The 19,168-nt window shown below is 40.8% G+C and overlaps 2 protein-coding genes across 5 annotated transcripts in view; one reads left to right on the forward strand and one right to left on the reverse strand.

The window, feature by feature from the left end:
• Positions 1–16,608, forward strand: part of GDPD4 (glycerophosphodiester phosphodiesterase domain containing 4) — a 100,149-nt gene extending 83,541 nt beyond the window's left edge. Inside the window, exons 12-15 of the mRNA XM_070491515.1 lie at positions 4,785–4,932; positions 8,963–9,045; positions 9,830–9,887; positions 16,252–16,608. Of these exons, the coding sequence (XP_070347616.1) occupies positions 4,785–4,932; positions 8,963–9,045; positions 9,830–9,887; positions 16,252–16,608 (646 nt within the window). The remainder of the gene's footprint in view (positions 1–4,784; positions 4,933–8,962; positions 9,046–9,829; positions 9,888–16,251) is intronic.
• MYO7A (myosin VIIA) overlaps positions 14,346–19,168 on the reverse strand; it is an 84,677-nt gene continuing 79,854 nt past the window's right edge. For all 4 annotated transcript variants that reach the window (XM_070490591.1, XM_014855808.3, XM_070490590.1 and 1 more), the window contains exon 49: positions 14,346–18,904. In XM_070490591.1, coding sequence (XP_070346692.1) covers positions 18,815–18,904 — 90 coding nt within the window. In that variant the 3' untranslated portion in view covers positions 14,346–18,814. The remainder of the gene's footprint in view (positions 18,905–19,168) is intronic.

Here is a 19,168-nt window from a genome sequence, read left to right on the forward strand (position 1 = left end):
TTAATGTCAGAAAATTGTATCTTTATACATTGTGTGCCTAAAAGCATAAATTAATAATTCTTTTAAATGCATTAGTGTTTTAAATTCTGTGGAAAACAACATTTGGAGTTACAAAGTTATAATAATACTAGCATTTAGACTAATAATTGCTTTTTCCTCCAGCTGTATTTGTCTCTTAAGTCATGTAGAAAACAAAGAGTACAGTTACAAACCATTGTTACAATAATGCTAGCTTTTATAATTGCCTGTGTACCTACTTTTATTGAGATCTATATATTTCTCTATACAGCTCCAAGTTACTGTTTAGAGTCCTTTCATTTCACCTTTGAGCTTTTCTTGCAGGACAGGTCTAGTAGCCACAGACCCCCTTAGCTTCAGGTCATCTGGGAATGTCTTAATTTCCTCCTCACTTTTGAAGGACCATTTGTTGGATATAGGATTCTTGGTTGATTCTTGGTTTTTTTCCTTTAACACTTTGAATATGTGGGCCCACTGCCTTCTGGCCTCCAAAGTTTCTGATAAGAAATCTGCTTATAATCTTATTGAGGATCCCTTATATGTGACGAGTCGTTTCTCTCTCGGTGCTTTCAAGATCCTCTCTTCATCTTTGGTCTTTGAAAGTTTGATTATAATGTGTCTCAGTGTGAGTCTCTTTGAGTTCATCTTTTTTGGAGTTCCATGAGCTTCTTGGATATTTACATTCATGTCTTTCATCAAATTTGGGAAATTTTCAGCCATTATTTTTTCAAATATTCTTTCTGCCCCTTTCTTTCTCTCTTCTCCTTCTGGGACTCTGATAGTGCATGTATTAATCTGTTTGATGGTATCCAACAGATCTCTTAGACACTGTTCACTCTTATTCAGTCTTTTTTCTTTCTGTTTTTCAGACTCATTAACTTCTGTTGTTCCATCTGCAAGTTCACTGATTCTCTCTTCTGCCTGCTCAAATCTGCCCTTGAGTCCTAATACTCAATTTTTCATTTCAGTTAATGTACTTTTCAGCTCCAGAATTTCCTTTTTGTTTATTTTTAGGTTTTTTCCCTTAATATTTCTATTTTGTTCTTACCTTTTTTTTTTTTTTCACTTTATCCACATCTTCAATTCTTTGAGTATCTTTAAGATGGTTGTTTTAAAGCCATTGTCTGGTAAATCCGCCATCAGCTCTTTTTCAGAGACAGTTCTGTTGATTTATTTTTTCCTTTGAATGGACCTTACATTCTTGTTTGCTTGTATGCCTTGTGGTTTTTAGTTGAAAACTGGACATTTGAATCTAGTACTCTGGTAACTCTGGAAAGCAGATTCTCCTCCTTCACCAGGGCTTGCTGGGCTTTTTTGTTATTTATTTATTTGTTTGTTGCTGTTGGCTGTCTCTGTGCCAAGGATCAGCCTGAGGTATAAACTTGAGGCCTTCTCAGATCTCTTCTGTACATTTCCCTGAGCATACACAGTCAATTTCTAATTATCCCTGTATACGCAGTTGCTTTTAAATGTCCTAGTCTTTAATATCTGGCTTGCAAAAGGGAAAAAAGAGAAAAATGAAAGATGGGGAGGAAAGAGAACTGGCCCTTTAAATCCCCGGGAAGTCACTTCAGCTGGAAGGGAAGGGGTTTGCAGTCAACAGCAATGGATGCCCTCTTCTTTATCTGCACCTCTGTGACCAGAAGCAGCAGTCAGTATTGTCAGTCAAACAGATCCCAAATATTTAGAGGATAGGTTCCTTTTGACCCACCTTGATTCCCGCAAGCTGCTCCAGGTTCATGTGCACAACTGCCTGCTATGCGGTTGGGGGTGTAGGATGGGTAACTGCTACTGTGCTAAGTGCTGAAGTTGACCAAAGTTAACCATAACTTACCATCCAAACCTTCCCCTGGAAGTTGCAAGCCTTCAGTAGACTCCATAGTTCCAAAATAGTTACATTAGACAGATTCTGCCAGTGCAGTTGTTGTCTAGGTGGGGAGACAGATTCCTGGTGCTTTCTTCTCTGCCATCTTCCCAGAATCCCCCGCTGTGAATGTAAGTTCTTATTTCTATGGGATAAATGCCCAAGAATCCAATTGTTTGGATATGGTAATTACTTGTTTAGTTTTATAAGAAACTGCCAAACTTTTGCAGAGGAGCTATATCATTTTACATTCCTATGAGCAATGTATGATGATCCAGAGTGTCTGCATCCTTGCCAATTTTTGGCATTGTCATTATTTTTTATTGTAACCTGTCTCATAGATGTGTAGTGATATCTCATTGTGGTTTTAATTTTCATTCTCTGATGGCTAATCATGTTGAACATCTTATCTTGTACTTATTTGCCAGTGTATATGCTCTTCAGTGAAATATCCCTTCATATCTTTTTTAATTAGATTGCTTGATTTTTTTTTATTGTCGAGTTTTGAGAGTTCTTTATATATTATAGATACTAGTCATTTGTTGGCTATCTGATTTGCAAATATTTTGTCCCAGTCTGTGGCTAGTTTGTAGGATCCTCTTAACAGGGTCTACCACAGACTAAAAGTTTTTTAATTTTGATGAGGTCTAACTTACCCTTTTTCCCTTTAATGGATCATGCTTTAGAGTCAAGTCTAAGAGCTCTGTGTTTAACCCTTAGATCTTGAAGATTTTCTCCTGTTTTTTTCTGAAAGTTTTATTGTTTTGCAGTATATATTTAAGTCTGTGATCCCTTTTTTTTTTTTTTTTTTAGGAAGATTAGTCCTGAGCTAACTACTGCCAGTCCTCCTCTTTTTGCTGAGGAAGCCTGGCCCTGAGCTAACATCCGTGCCCATCTTCCTCTACTTTATACGTGGAACGCCTACCACAGCATGGCGTGCCAAGCGGTGCCATGTCCGCACCCAGGATCCGAACCAGCAAACCCTGGGCCAACGAGAAGCGGAACGTGCGAACTTAACCACTGCACCACTGGCCCGGCCCCATGATCCATTTTGAATTAATCTTTTATATAAAGTGTGTGGTGTAGGTCGAGATTCTTTTTTTTTGGCGTATACCTGTCCAATTGCTCTAGCACCATTTGTTGAAAAAAACTCTCATTATTCCATGGAATTGCTTTTGCACCTTTGCCAACAATCATTTTGGCATGTTTGTGTGGGTCTCTTTATGGGTTTTAAATTATGTTCCACTGATCTATGTGTCTGTCCCTTTTCTAATACCACACTGTCTTAATTACAGTAGCTATATAGTAAACTTTAATATTGGATAGAGTGATTCCTTCTCACTTTATTCTTCTTGTCCAAGATTATTTTAGTTATTTTGGGGTTGTGCCTTTCCATATAAAGTTTAGAATCAGCTGGCCTAATTGAACAAAAAACCTTGCCTGGATTTTGATAGGAATTACATGAAGTCTACACACCAGTTTGGGGAGAATTGACATCTTTATGATGTTGAGTCTTCCAGTCCATGAACACAAATGTCTCTCCATATATTTAAATCTTTTTTGATTACTTTCATCAATATTTTGAAGTTTTCAGCTTACATATTCTGAACTTCTTTTGTTAAGTTTATAGCTAAGTATTTACTTTTCTTTGGAATGACTATTAATAGTGTTGTGTTTTTAATTTAAATTTCTGTGTGTTCATCATTAATATACAGAAATGTGATTGGCTTTTGTGTTGATTTCAAAAAGTTTAAAAAGTGGCTTTTTACTACTGTTTATTTCTATTTTTTTAATTTATCTTTAGGTGGTCTGTAGAATTGTCTTAGAGATAATTCCAACATATTGGGTAACTAATTGCAAGCACTCCTGCAAAGGTGTTATCATTATTTTTATTTTATAGTTTGTACACTGAGCCTAGAACTTGCTAAGCTAGTATATGACAGAGCTGGGATTGAAATTCAAGCTTGTAAAGAGCTGTTTCCAATATGCTACACCATCTCAGAGTTAAAAAAAATTGTTTGAAGGCACTTACATGGTGCATTTTCTGAGAAATTTAATCCCTGAAAATGACAATTTTACTAGAATTGCTAGATGTTCCTCTACTTATTTTCTTCCTGTCTCTGTAGACAGTGCACAAGTATCTATTGATATTTAGTGCATTGGGCAAAGTTGGGTTCCATTCCCCCTACTCAATGCTTGTATAAATTTTTCATATTTGAAATTTAAATATTCACCAGATTGGTATTCATTCCTTCAATTACTGTTTATGAAGGCAGGCATTATGCTAGGTACTGGATACGCAAAGATGAGTAAGTTTCTGCTTTTAATTTGCTTGTAGTCAAGTAAAGAAGAATGATAGGAAAGCAGATAAATAGAGTAGAGGGTGGTAAGTGCTCTGATGGAAGTAAGTATAGGTGTTGTGCAATAATGTGCTGGAGCTGGCTCATTGCAGCTCATGGGAGCCAATTATTAAATATTCAGAAACTTTTCAAACCTATTTTACCAGTGGTAGCTGAGAATGGCTGTGGTAGGAGTATTTACACTGTGGAAATTGGCAAATGCTACAAATAGGGCTTTCCTTTTCTTCGTTTCTTTCTCTCTCTCTCTCTCTTTCTCCTTCCTTCCTTCCCTCTTTCCCTCCCCCTCTCCCTCCTTCTTTCTCTCCCTTAGGACATCCAGTTTACCAACATACTACCGTTGGTATAGGAGCAGCGGTATTAAATCCAGTCTTTTATCTCATTGCAACATGACCCCATTCTACAGGTCATGTCATAAGTTGTCCCAGGACCAGCTGCTTCTGGCACTTTAAGCAACAGCCTTTCACAGCATGGTGGCTGTTCCCCTTTTATATAATGAGAGTGAGATTAAGTCTAAATCCCCTGTGGGTTCTGTTTTTTTCCAGAGACTATAAAGCAGCTAACATCACCATCAACTTATACCTCGTGAATGAGCCTTGGCTCTACTCACTGGCCTGGTGCTCCAGGATTCACTCCGTGACCACGGACAACATTCAGACCCTAAGTCAGCTAAATCACCCTTACTTCTTTATGGTGAGCTTGTTGTCCACATTTTCTTCCAAGTCTGGTACAGTAGGAGTCTATGTCTGCCACCCCATCTCTACGTTGTGTACTGTGCAGTCCCCAGGAGAGCTACTCAAGAGCAGAGACTTCTTTGAATATTGACGATGTGGCATCCTTCCTTCTCTAACCCAGATCCTTGTGTAATTTTCAGGGGAAAATTAATATTCTTATAATAATTGCCATATATTGAATCCTCACAATGTGCTTTTCATGCATTGTGTAATTTAATCCCCTGAGTTAGCCACTGTTATTATCCCAATGAGGAAACTGAAGCTCAAAGATATTAAGATCCTTGCACATGGTTGCATGATGCAAGATTCAGATTGAGGTCTAACTCCAGAGTTTTGTTACTGCAGCCCCACCTTCCTAGGGGAATGGCAACAATGACTGTAGCACAGGATATAGAGAGAAAACCAATGTCCTTGACCCCCAAGTGAAAACCATGTGTACTGAAAAAAATGCTTTTGAAGACAAGAGCCACTGTCCAGTCACCTAGCTTGATTTCCCCTTCTGGCCCTGCTACTGCTTATTGCCAGAGGCTTGGGGACCTGAAGATCTGGGTTAGAATCTCAGCTAAATCCTATCTATTATTATCTGTGGAGGGACCCCTGGCTAACCAATTAACTGCAACAGAGTCCTTTATTCTTGTCTGTGTAGAGTAGATTGACTGAATGGGACACAATGGCATATAACAGGAAACAGCTTCATTTCTCTCCGTTGACTCTTTAAGCTGCTCTGTGAGCTAGGCCTTTCTCTGCTCCTGAATGAAATCTTGCTCAGGTCCCATAGCTTTCCTAGTCACTCTTAAGTAATTTTTAAAAGTTCACTTGTAGTCACCAAAAAGCCTCAATTCAAAATTTAAGTGTCCAGCCCAGACTCCAAACTGCCTTAAAAGTAAAGCTTTAGGGGCTGGCCCCGTGGCCAAGTGGTTAAGTTTGCGCACTCCGCTGCAGGCGGCCCAGTGTTTCATTGGTTCGAATCCTGGGCGCGGACATGGCATTCCTCATCAAAACCACTGAGGCAGCGTCCCACATGCCACAGCTAGAAGGACCCACAACGAAGAATATACAACTATGTACCAGGGGGCTTTAGGGAGAAAAAAAAAAAAAAAGTAAAGCTTTAGGCAGAGAAGCCTAAATGTTTCAGATTGCCTTCTCCATACCTCCAGCCTTAGCCTCTGTTTCTGACCTATTCAGGGTCAGGACCAAGAGAAGGGGGATCAGGGTAAAGGGCACATTCTCATAGGGCCAGTACTGCATTGAGGCCCTCTGGTGGCAGTGTAAAATTGCTGACCCTTTCTGTCTTGGTGGCCTGAGCAGCTTTCTGGAGATGACCCTGAAAGAAACCTTGGATGGCAGATCTCTTGGCATAGGTGAAGCCTCTTAACTTATGTGTCCCCATACAATACCCCTTCATGTATGTACTATATATTTTTCTAACATTTTTATTTTTAAAAATTGATTACAAAGTAAACTTGTTCGTTATATAAAATTCAGTCATTACAAAAATGCGTAAATTAGAAAGCAACACACCCCTCTATAATCCTATCCCCCTAAATCAGTAATGTCTCAAAATTGTCCCGCTGGGTATATTAAATAAAATGTTATTAACTAAAACCTTTTGTTTTAACACTTGATTCAATAATATTTGAATTGATAATAAATTCATGTGACTCAAAATTCAAAAAGTATAAAAGGATATAAGTTAAAAAGAAAGACTTCCTCCTCCACCTGGCTGGGGCTTTTTTAAAGGACCCAATGTCACTTTGTTCAGGGATGTGGGGCCAGTATCGCACGGGTTTTCCCAAGCAGCCCACACTCTGGAGTTAGAATATGCAGATCAAATCTTGGCTGTGCTTCTTACTGTGTGAACTTAGAAATGTTAGTTAACTTGTCTGTGCCTCAGTTTTTTTAGTTGTAAATTGGGGATAATAATAGTACAGTAGAAGCACATTTATCCAACGCAATCTGGTCTAATCATTGGTCTGTTGAAAAAATGGAAGTGGAGAATCATTTAAAAATGATATATGTCTATCAGCTTTTACTACTTCAAAAAGAACCACCTAAAACTTAGTAGCTTAAGACAAATATTTTTTATTTGTCACATTCTATATGATGGTTCAATATTTCCTCTGGTCTGAGCCTGCTTGTCTGGGCTGGATAGTCTAGGATGGCCTTAGTCATATGTCTAGGGTCTTACTGAGAGAATCTCTCTTCATGTGGTCACTCATCCTGAAGGAGGCCAACTTGAACATGTTCACCTGATGGCAATGGGTTCCCAGCAGCAAAAATCAAGACCCAATGCACATGCACTTTTCAAGGTTCTTCCGGTGTGATATTTGCTAATGTTCCATTGGCCAAAGAAAATCACATGGCCAAGTCCAGATTCAAGGTGACACAGTAAAGTCACATTGCATAGGAGCCTGCATTTTGGGAGGAATATTGTGGTCATTTTTCCAAACAATCTACCACACACATACCTCACACATTTTATTTTAATTTAAAATATTCACTCCTTTGACATAGAGTCAAGATCTTTTCTTTGAGGATACTTCAGCTATTTGAATTCTGTATTCTCTTGATTATTGAAACAGCCAAATGAACCAACTATGGTTTCTAAGTTTTGTTTCTTTAAAGCAGAACAAAAACTTAAAGTCATTAGAAAAAACAATCTGAATGAAGAATGCACTCATATTTTTATAATTCTCCTGCCCCAATCTCTTACAGTGTTTCACTCACACCTAATTCACTTGCAGTTTACTTTTTAATGACCTATGCTGTCTTCACTGAGTTTTTTGAAGCATTGACTTAGTTTTCTTGGAAATGCTGTACTTTTTTTTCACTCAAATTTTACAAATTTAGGTAACGTTTAATTACACTGCACAATTATAACAACAAGTACAACTGTTCTAAGCCATTTGGGGAGCAAGAACAACTGATTTGTGGTGAACGTTCAGCTCACCTGGTGGGCATCCTGGAGTAGGCCAAGGCATTAGTCAGTATGTTTCCCAAAAGGATTAAGAGCCTCAGTTTAGTGGAAGTTGGTTAAGAGCTTCTACTGTACCTGCCTAGTAGGGCTGTTGTGAGGATTAGGTGTGAAAATACTCTTAAAGTGCTTAGAACACTTCCTTAGCTCCTATAAATGCTCATTAGTTGTTAGTTATTGTTATCATTATTGATCATTAGTGTTATTCTTATTATTAGTATTACTGTTCAATCCAAGGCAAGGCCTTGGGATAGGGTGGAGAATGACCTAAGAAAGAATAAAAAGTGCCAGCCCCGGTAGCATCAAGTACAATTGGAGGGAGAACAATGGAGTGGAAAGGGATGATCAAACCAGGGAATTATAAAACTCACACAAGAGGACCTAGGAGCTGGAGCTCTGGGGAATGAGTGATATTCAGTCAAGGAGTGTGGAGAAGAGGGCATGTTAGGTAAGGGAAAATTAGAGTTTCGTCATCTTTCTTTGAAGCATGATGATTTCGAACAATGATTCCTAAATGCTAGTTCACAGACTAGTTGTTTTAGCATCACCTGGGGAGCTTTTTAAAAAATGCAGAAATTCAAATTCCTGAGGTCTGTAGTGAGACCAGGAACCTGTATTACTAAAAGCTGCCCAGGTAGATTTGGATGCACAGCCAGCTGGGGAAGCCATGCAAACAGAGCACTGGAGGACAAGAAACTTAGCCTGTAGTCCTGGGTCCAGAATAGACTTGCTGTGTGACTTCTCAGGGGCTCTCTCAGACCCCTGTCTTGAGGGTCAAGGAAGGTGAAGGGTGTGAAGCGTTTTATCACTTGTAGAGCCCCCAGCACATGTAAGCGGTGATTGTTAGGATAGCACAGGTATTCTCTGTGTTTGAGACCACTGCATCAATAAAGGTTCCTCCCCTTGGTCTGCCACCACCTCCCCCAGCCCTCGCAGGGGAGCAAGGGACTTGGCCCATATGATCTAAATCCCTTCCAACTGTAAAGTTCTTTGTGGTTTGTTTTCTGTGTTGCAGACGCCAAATTACTATGTCTTCATGTGGCTTTTCGTGGATAGTGTTTCTGCAATTTTCATTGTTGCCATATTTTATTTTCATTGGTAAGCATATATTTGTAATTTTAAATGAATTTTTCCCAAAATAAAAGTATAAGTGATTCTTATGGAAAGTTGAGAGAAAACAGTTATACTCTTTTACACTCTTCCTGTAATCCCACATGGCAAATTGTCAGGAAGATAGGGTTTATAATCTGAACCTCTCATTTCTTCTCATGCTGCCTGCAGCTCCTCACACCCCTTCCACCTCCTCAACACGAGACAGTACTCTAAGGACTCTCACTAAAGCTTAGTCAAAGCCTATTACTACATATTCAGTGTGGATCAGTTGAGAGAGGACAGGGGTTGAAGGTTTTCCAGAACAAATGCCTCCATCTTCGCACCTTCCGTGAAACTGGACGTAGCAGCATGCTCTGCAAGAGCAAGTTCACAAACCAAGAAGCCTGGGTTTTAGCCCTGGCTTCGCCCCTTAGTTGCTGGGTGACCCTGGGAAAATCATTGCCCTTTTCCAGGCCATAGTCTTTTTATCTGCCCAAGAAAATGAGATTTGAGAATTCTTGCAGGGCAAATGCTACAGGATTGCAAGATTCAAAATGGGAGAGGGAACATCCTAGTAGAAGAATTTCAGCTACAGGAGACTATGGTTGTTTAGACCTCATCATGCTCATCTTTTCTTCATTTGAAAGTTATCCTTTAAAGGTGGAAAGTACAAACCCTCTGCTTAAGTGAGAATTTGACTTGATAATGTATTTTTCTGGCCACTGCCTTAGATTATTGCCTTTTTTTGGAAGAGGTCTGTGATGCTCATTGATAGTCTGCTTCCTTCCAGGTGGAATGAGAACGAAAAAGAAAAATTCTTCAAAAGCACCAGTACTCATAAAGGTAAAGTCAGAGGGCTAGCCCACTCCTATCTGTTCATCCCTACTCATTGCCTCCAGGACACAGGGCCTGCTTTTCATGTCTCTCAGAAGAGCTAAGGGAGTCAGGGAAATTGGAGAGGTAGGGACCAGGGAGAAGTTGAGAAGTGGAGGCTAGGCACAGATTTCTGGAGGGCCCTCACATCCAGCTTCGTTTTGGACTTCACCCTCTAAACAGTGAGACCCCTTGGAAAATTCTGAACATGGGTGTTTATTTGTTCACCTGTTCATATATTCATTCACCAGTTATCGAATACCCACTTGTGCCAGGCACTCTGAGAGGGATTCAAGATAACTGAAAGCTCTCTATGGAGGCTGGCCCAAGAAAGAGGAGGGCTGGCCCACAGAGAGCAGTGAGGAAGCAGGCAAAAGTAGAGCCGTTGATGCCATTGGACCAGGCACCTGAGTCCAGGACAGAGTAGCTGCCATGCCCATTAGGGCGGAATGTTTCTTATGGGGCTACAGTTATGGGTGATATATGTTGGAAGGTGGAGGGAGAAAACTGCTGAGACCCTGGAATGCTGGACTAGAGTCTGCGCTCTGCATATAAGCAATCGGGAGATGGCAAATGAGTTTCAAGCAAAGGAGCAGGGGCCAGCCCAGTGGTACAGCGGTTAAGTGAGCATGTTCTGCTTTGGTGGCCTGGGGTTCGCCATTTCAGATCCCGGGTGCGGACATGGCACCACTTGGCAAGCCATGCTGTGGTAGGCATCCCCCATATAAAGTAGAGGAAGATGGGCACGGATGTTAGTTCAGGGCCAGTCTTCCTCAACCAAAAAAAAAAGTGGAGGATTGGCAGCGGAGTTAGCTCAGGGCTAATCTTCCTCAAAACAAAACAAAAAAAGACAAGGGAGCACTATGCTTAGATTTCTGTGTAGAGGGATGGAATAACAGAGTAACTTAATATTATTCAGTAGAATAACTCAGAGGCTGAGGAAGTGAGATAGGCCCAGTAAAGACAAGGAGAGCTAGATTTTATTTTTTGAGAGGTTGTGGGGATAATCACCCAGTGAGTTACTGGTTTGGGAAGCCAAAGTCAAAGGGAAAACCAATCAGGAGGCAGAGGACTGTGTAGTACATGATATAGTTTCCTTCCATAGATCCTGCAGCCTTAAGTAAAGTTGGTACGGTCACAAAATCATGAATTAACTCATTGTGGACAGTGGTAAAGATCCTAAGATGCTATTTACCAGCTGGCAGAGGGTTGAACTGATACAATACTTAGAATTGCAGGAATGTATCCACTGGGACCATGAAAGAATAAATTCAGAAATTTGAAAAAGTTAAATGGAGGGCAATGGTCTTTCCCACTATGAAACTGAAGGTTCAAACCAAGCTCACTCAAATCTCTCAAGGGGCAGAGAGACCTCAAGTAACACTTGAATTACACAGACTTTAAGAAGATCACTCTCTTGGCTGTTAAGAAGTCTGAAGGCTGTATTCCAGCCACCTTATAACTTTCAGTAGTTGTATTAGTTTTCTAGGGCTGCCATGACAAAATACCACAGACTAGGTGACTTAAACAACAGACATTTATTTTCTCACAATTCTGGAGGCTGGAAGTCCAAACTCAATGTGTCAGCAGGTTTGGTTTCTTCTGAGGCCTCTCTCCTTGGCTTGCAGGTGGCCGCCTCCTTGCTGTGTCCTCACACAGTGTTTCCTCTGTGCACACACGCACCCCCAGGGTGTCTCTGCATCCAAATTTTCTCTTCTCCAGTGAGACTGAATTAGGGCCCACCCCAATAGCTTCCTTTCAATCACTTCTTTAAAGGCCCCACCTCCAAATACAGTCAGATTTTGAAGTTCTCAGCATTAGGGCTTCAACATTTGGATTCGAGGGATGCACGAGTCAGCCCAGAACAGCAGCCAGCCAAGACGTGAAAAGAACATGGGAATGGTTAGGAAGGCGTGGGAGAGAGAGAAATTTCGAAGGAAAATTCAAAGAACTGTATGAATTTGGATGAATGAAGTGGCTATCATGTTTTAGAAAAAGTATTTAGTTAACTTGACCCCAACTCCCCACCGTATTGAAATGATGATAAGAAAATAAGGTGAGTAGAAAATAAGAGTTTTTCCTGTTTTTAAGAGTTTTCAGTTGCCTGTTACAGAAACCAATTTTGCTTGATATAAGCAGAAAGAAAATGTATCAAAAGGCTGTTTGAGTACCTCCAAGAGACCCCTAGAAGGTGCAGGACCAAGTTTAGAATCAGGGAAGGAACAAGGAAGACTGGAAAGCCCAAACCATAGCCAATATCCATTCAGGTTGAGGAGAATGGAGCCTTGAACACTAAGCACACTGTCACATCTTGCACCACAACCACCTCTAGGATGGGCATGTACTGCTGTACCTGCTGATGCCACCAGAAGCCACTGATCATCTTTCTAGCTTTGGGATGTATTTTTCAGCGGTAAATCCTTTGTGTTATGTCTCATATAGTTTCTTATGAATAGTCTTAAAAAAGAAAAAGTCTTCCATTTTCTTATCTTTCTTCCTCTACTCGTAATATGTCGTTTTTCTCTGACTGCTTTTTGAGATTGTTCCCTTTATTACTGGTTTTCAGTAATTTGATTATGGTTTACCTTAGTGTATGTGAGTGTGTCTGTCTATCCTGCTTGGAGTTTGCTGAACTTCTTAGATCAAAGTATAATTTTCATCAAATTGGATAAATTTTTAGTGTTTATTTTTACAAATATTTTTCTGCCCCTACCCTCTTTCTGGGATTCCAGTTACATTGATGTTGGACAGTTTGATGTTATCCTATAGGATACTGAGACTTTGTTCATTTTTATTTTTAACCTATTTAGTTTCTATGCTTCATTTTTGGTAGATTCTATTGCTGTATGCATTAGTTTTTTTTATTGCTGTGTAACAAAGTACCACAAATCTAGCAGCTTAAAACTATACAAATTTATCATCTCACAGTTTCTGTGGGCCAAGGGCCCAGGCATGGATTAGCTAGGTCTGCTGCTTAGGTCTCACCAGTTTAAAATCAAGGTGTTGTCCTAGGCTGCAATCTCATCTGAGACTTCAGAGTCCTTTTCCAAGCTCACTGATTGTTGGCAGAATTTAGTTCCTTTCAGTTGTAGGATTGAAGTCATCCCTGTTTTCTTGATCACTGTTGGCAGGGCTTTGCTCTGAGCTCCTAGAGTCCACTTTTGTGTCCTAGCCATATGGCCCTCTTACCACATGGTAGCTTACTTTTTCAAAGCCAGCAGGCAGATATCTCTATAGCAGATGGATTCAGGAAAGAGAACAAAGAAAGCAAAATAACAGACAAAACAAATAGAAAACAAGTTGAAACATGGTAATCATATATCTAACCATTTTATTAATTGCATTAAATATAAATGGACCAAATACCGAAATTAGAAGGAGAGATTTTCAGACTGGATAGAAAAAAGCAAGACCCAACCATGTGCTGTCTACAAAAGAAATACTTAAGATACAAAAACACAAATAGATTAAAAGTAAAAGGATGGGAAAATGATATGCCATGCATAACAATAAGCATTATAAACAATATCTGAAAAAATATACTTCAAAACATGGAACATTACTGGAAACAAAGATTTCATAGTGATGAAAAGGTCAACGTATCAGGAAGGCATTATAATCATAATTGTCTGTACACTTAATAACAGAGTTTCAAAACACCTGAAACAAAAACTGAAAGAGAAATCACAGTTGAAAATTTTAACATTCCTCTCTCAGTACCTGAAATAACAACTAAACACACAAAAAAATAAAATCAGAAAGGATACAGAAATCTAAACACTTTTCAGCTACCTTGACCTAACTGACATAAAACAGTATATTCAATACCAAATTGAATCCATCCAACAACTGCAGAATGTACAATATTTTCAAATGTACAAGGCATATTTGCCAAAATAGACCACATGACAAGCCATAAAACAAGTCTCAATAAATAACTTCCAAAAAACTGAAATCTTCAGAATATGTTCTGTGACCACAATAAAATTAAATTAGGAACAAACATCAATAAAATATCTAGATGAGCCTCTAAATGCTGGAAATTAACATATTTCTACACATCCCATTGATCAAGGGATAAATCACAAGGGAAATTAGAAAATATTTTTAACTAAAGGATAATACATATACGATAGCAAAATTTGTGGGGCACAGCTAAAGCAGGACTTAGAGGGAAATTTGTAAGTTTAAATGTTGGAAGAAAGAAAGGTTTAATATTAAGTTTCTACCTTAAGAATCTAGAAAAAGAAGAGTAAATTTTTCCTAAAGTATAAGGAAAGAAAGAATAAAGATAGCAGGAATCAATAAAATACAAAAACTACAAACAGAGAAAATGTTAGTTCTTTGAAAAGATTAATAAAATTGATAAACTCTTAGCAGACGAGAGAGATTGTCAACATGATGAATGATAAATGAAAGAGGGACTGTTTCTCCAGATCCTAGACATAAAAAAGAAAATTATGAGTGTTTTAATGCCATTAAATTTGACAACTTAAAGGAAGTAGGCAAATTCCTTGAAATACACAACTTAACAGAACTGAGAGAAGAAATAGAAATTTTTAACAACTCACTATCAGAATCAAATTCGTATATCAAAAATCTCGCCACAAAGAAAAGTCCAGGCCCAAAAAGTTTCACTGGTTAATCAAATATTTAAGAAATGCTCATCTTATACCAGCTCAGAAACAAAGAAGAGGAAGGAACACTTCCTAGCTGATTCTTTGAGGCCAGTAATACTCTCATATAAAACCTAACAAAGACATTTCAAGAACTAGATTTACAGACATAAAAATCCTTAACAAAATAATAGCAAATTGAATCCATTACTCTATAAAAAGGATAATAGATCATGAGCAAGTGCGGTTTAGCCCAGTAGTCACGATGGATACATCATTTGAAAATTAACATAATTCACCATATCAACAAAATACAGGAGAAAAAGTGTATTGACAAAAGTCAACACCCATTTATGATAAAAGCTCTGCACAAACTAGGAATAGAATGAAACTTCCTCAATCTGATGGAAGATATTTACAAAAAACCTCTTCAGCCAGTATAATTTTTAATGGTGAAACAATGAATATTTTCCAAGATCAGAAATAAGGCAAGGGTATCTGCTCTCACCTCTTGTATTCAGCACTGTACCAGAGATCCTAGCCAGTTTACTAAGATAAATAACAGACATAATGGAAGAAATAAAACTCCTGATTTGAAGATATTATTATTTACATTAAAAAATTCTAAAGATTCAAACAACAAACAAACCTACTGGAACTAATAAGTGAGTTAAGCAATGTCTCAGGATACAAGGTGAATATACGAAAAGTATTCTAAAAAATTTTAAATAGCATCATTTACAACAGCACAAAAACATAAAATAAGAATGAACTTAAGGAAAATGTTGCAAGCCCTTTCAAAGAAGATATATAATTGGTCACTGAAAACTACAAAAGTGTACTGAGACAAAGACCTGAATAAATGGAGCAATATACCACGTTCATGAGTTAGAACACCTAATGTTACAGATGTTAGTCGTCATGAAACTTACTTACAAATTCAGTTCAAGTGCAATAAAAAACCCTCTTGTGAAGCTGACAAACAATCAAGCTCACATGTACACCTGTTTCTTCAAGATTGAAATTACACTCAGGGCAAAAATAACTGAGTTCTGGGCTGGCTTCTTTGGATTCTCACTTTCTTCTAGATTTTGGCCCCATAGTTCCTTACCATGTTGTAAATTCTTAGATAAATTTAAGATGTTTTCTTGGTTTGGTATATTATCCAGTTTTTAATTTGTCTTTGATAAGAGTCAATTTCCTAGCTCCATCACTGGAAGAAGCTTCCATCATCTATTTTTTCCATCAGATAAAAATTATTTTTTTGAGCACTTATTGTGTGACAGATACTTCTGAGCACTCTATATGCAGTGGCAAGCAAGATAAAGTCTCTGCCTTTAAAAAGCTCCTGTTCTAATTAAGGATGTGTTCATTTTTCTATTCAAACTGACTTGGAAGCAGAGGTTGTGAAATGCATGAAATTTAAGCAAATATCAGTCTCTCCCTTCTGAGAGCTGCCACGGTGAGCCAGAACCTCATACAATAGACTCAAACTCCAGCACCATGCTGAATTGGAGGACCGCAATAAAGTCTGCACAAAGTCTGGGATAGGGAGAGAACTAGGGGGAAGGAGCCTGAGATGGTAAGTAAGGGACTAACATTTTCAAGATGACTAGGATTTCACCACGTGACCAGCAAAGACTGGAGAAGTGACAGTTGAGGAATACATTTTTGTCTTTTCCATCCCACAGATACTCGGAACCTCCCAAAGGGAAAAACTAAGAAGTCAGGAGCTTCTGTTATATCCAAACCACCCCCCCGAGTTAAGGAAAGCCCTTGGACTTTAGAAGCCCTCACCCCAGCTTTAACGAGAAGCACAAGGAAACACCCAGGCCCTCAGCAGTTTTCAGCAGTCCCTGAGGAGAAAGCCAGCAAACCACTGAAGCCTGTCAAAGATGACGTAACACAACCAGTGCCCACCCAGGAGGACTTTGAACTCGCCCAGGAACCCACCAGAGAGGCCACCCACAAAACTGCTTTGCCTGACTTGAAGGCGAATGAACCAACAATTTCTTCTGCAGAGGTCCCTCATCCTGAAACACAACCAGATTACACCCCCATTGTTGAATCCTCCCAATAATCATCTTTTATTATGTTTTCCACCACATCCAGCATGTCCTTCTCCTCCTTTGGGCTGTCTTCAAGAATAATTAGCCACATCTTGCCCCTTTCTTCCTCTTCCTCTCTGTGTCTAAGGGTGATGATGGGGGGGGTAGTCAAGAAAGGGTGCAGGAGAGCCATTCTGGTCTAACCTTTATATAAAGAATGTACCTCAAGGGGATGGGCAAGGGAAAAAGAGTTGTGGTCTTGGAGCTGGAGTTGGTTGTTCTCTGGGTGTTGGAGGGTTTGTCTCATCCTAACCCTTCATAGTATTCCCTGCTGCAGGAGTGGCTGTGGTGAACATCAGCCTGTAAATAAAGGCAACCTCTCAGGAAGCCAGAAGGTCAATCGTGTCTTCTTTGGATCCCTTTCTGGTTACTCAGACTGACAAAGACTAGGGGATGAGTGCAAAAGTGATGCCATCCTGAGTAAGAGAATGAGAGGTGGCATGGGCATGAGTCAGGGGCAGAGATTTCATCCCACATACACATTCTGTGATCTAGTGTGCAGTGGGATCCTTCCTAATAGCTTGTTGATGGCTTATTCCCCAATGGGATGATGTGCATAATCCCATGTCCACCCAATAGCCTTTGGCCTTGAAGGGAAACTAGAGCTTAGAGCGAGCATTTGGAGCCACTTCTTTCTGAGAGCCTAATATTAGAAGCAGTGAATTTAGTTCCACTATGTGACCTTCACCTATCCACACACTCTCTGGGCCTCAGTATCCCCAGCTGTACAGTGACGGTGTAGAGACAGACCACCGCAGCACCTTTCTTCTGGCTCACATTTATCCTGGGCTGACTGTGGAGTCCTGCAAACATTGGTGGCGTAGGGCTGCCTCAGACGTCCAAATTATCATCCCAGAAAGCAGGGCTGTCTGATCTGGGGCCTCCATTTCCACAACCAACCGCTCCCCCTCCCACACAGGCAGCTAGGGAGAACAGGAATAGCACTCTCTGCAAAGTGTTGGGCACCTAGATGCAGACGACCCCAGACACTTGAGTGTGAGGGTAAGCAGGACTTGACTCTGCTGAGCTATCAGGGGGACCTTGAGGACAGATCACAAACATGCCCACCTCAAGGGTATTCTTCACTATCTCTTCTCTTGGCGCTCATCCTAGCGACGGCCCAGGAGGATGCCCCACTCCCAAATCACATCTTCCCTGTCTAAAGCCCTCACCCCCAGACCTGCCCAGTTCATGAACAAACTTGGTTGTTCCATCCTGGTCACAAAGTAACATTTTACAGGTAACCACTGGACATAGGATTTAACCCGAGGCAGCATTGTTCTTGGGGTTCTTAGAGGTTTCTTGATGAGCCAAGGAGATCTTTCTAGTTAAGGCCCAGAAGCTTGTCTAGATCCCCAACCCATGCACACTTAGGTCCCCACCTCCCAGGCCGATGTCCAGCATTTCCCCCTAACCTGCCCTGGGCCCAGCAAGTCCCTCTAAGCCTCTTTCAAGTGCAGCTTGGGCTCAGGCATCCAAACCCAGACCAGCTTGGCCCTGCATGCACAGACCAAGGAGACAGTCATACAGGCCACTCCCCAACAGGGCCCCGTACTGGCCCCACACACTCTCCCCCTCCCTCTCCCCTTCCCCCAGCAGACACCGTAGGGCCAGAAGATGAAACACATGCTTTATGCCCTGAGATGATCAGGCAAAACTCAAGCAGGGGCTCAGCACTCACACTGCAATCTGTAAAAGTGGTCTGTGTCCCTCACCCAAGCTGAGGAGCCTGGACTTAGGGGAACTAAGCCACTCCCTTAGGTTTCAGAATACTCTTGGTTTGGTTGGTTTGGTTTCATTGTTCCCAGTACAGAGAACTTGGTTGTCCTCTTGATTCCCTGTCCCAGTGGTACACAGAAAGTCAAAGGAGGTTGCATGGTAGGGCTGGTCTGAGATAAGAAATGCATCCAAGGAGCACAGGCTCTTAAAACTGGGAAGGCCACAGCAAGCCAGGACAGAACCAACCCAGGTGCCTCAGGAGGGGAGTTCTGCATCCCAGCAAGGCTGCCTCACTGGAAGAAGGATCAGAGGCCAAGTTGGTGCAGTCAGTGTTGGCCGGCTGGCCCGGCCTCCCTGCCTGGATGGCAAAGCTCTTCCCCAGTTGCAGACGTAGCTGATGAGCCTGAGCCAGCTGCTGCCTAGAGAGCAGGCACAGGGCCAGTGCCACCTCCCCACTGTTCACTTGCCACCCCTGGAGCCCCGCTGTTTGCTCATGGCCGTGAGCATCTGGCTAATATAGGAAGTCAGGAGGTCATCCATCTTGTAGCCCTGGAAACAGTGGCAAGGAGAGAAACAGAGCACAAAGTGGGACAGGGCCAGCCCGCTGAGACCCAAAACACAGCTCCCAGGAAACTCAGTAGTGGGCAGAACCCTAGACAAAGGCAAATCCTGTCCTGCTCTAGACTCAGTCTCCCCAGCCGCATAGTTGAAGGGCTGGATTCATCCACCCAGATGTCTAGGGTTCTAAGCTGTTATGACTCCCCATTAAGGCCCTAGCTCGCGAGCCCCTCAAATCCTAGATGCCTACCTCAG

This window comes from Equus asinus, chromosome 20 (assembly GCF_041296235.1).
Source record: "Equus asinus isolate D_3611 breed Donkey chromosome 20, EquAss-T2T_v2, whole genome shotgun sequence".
Taxonomy (NCBI): Eukaryota; Metazoa; Chordata; class Mammalia; order Perissodactyla; family Equidae; genus Equus; species Equus asinus.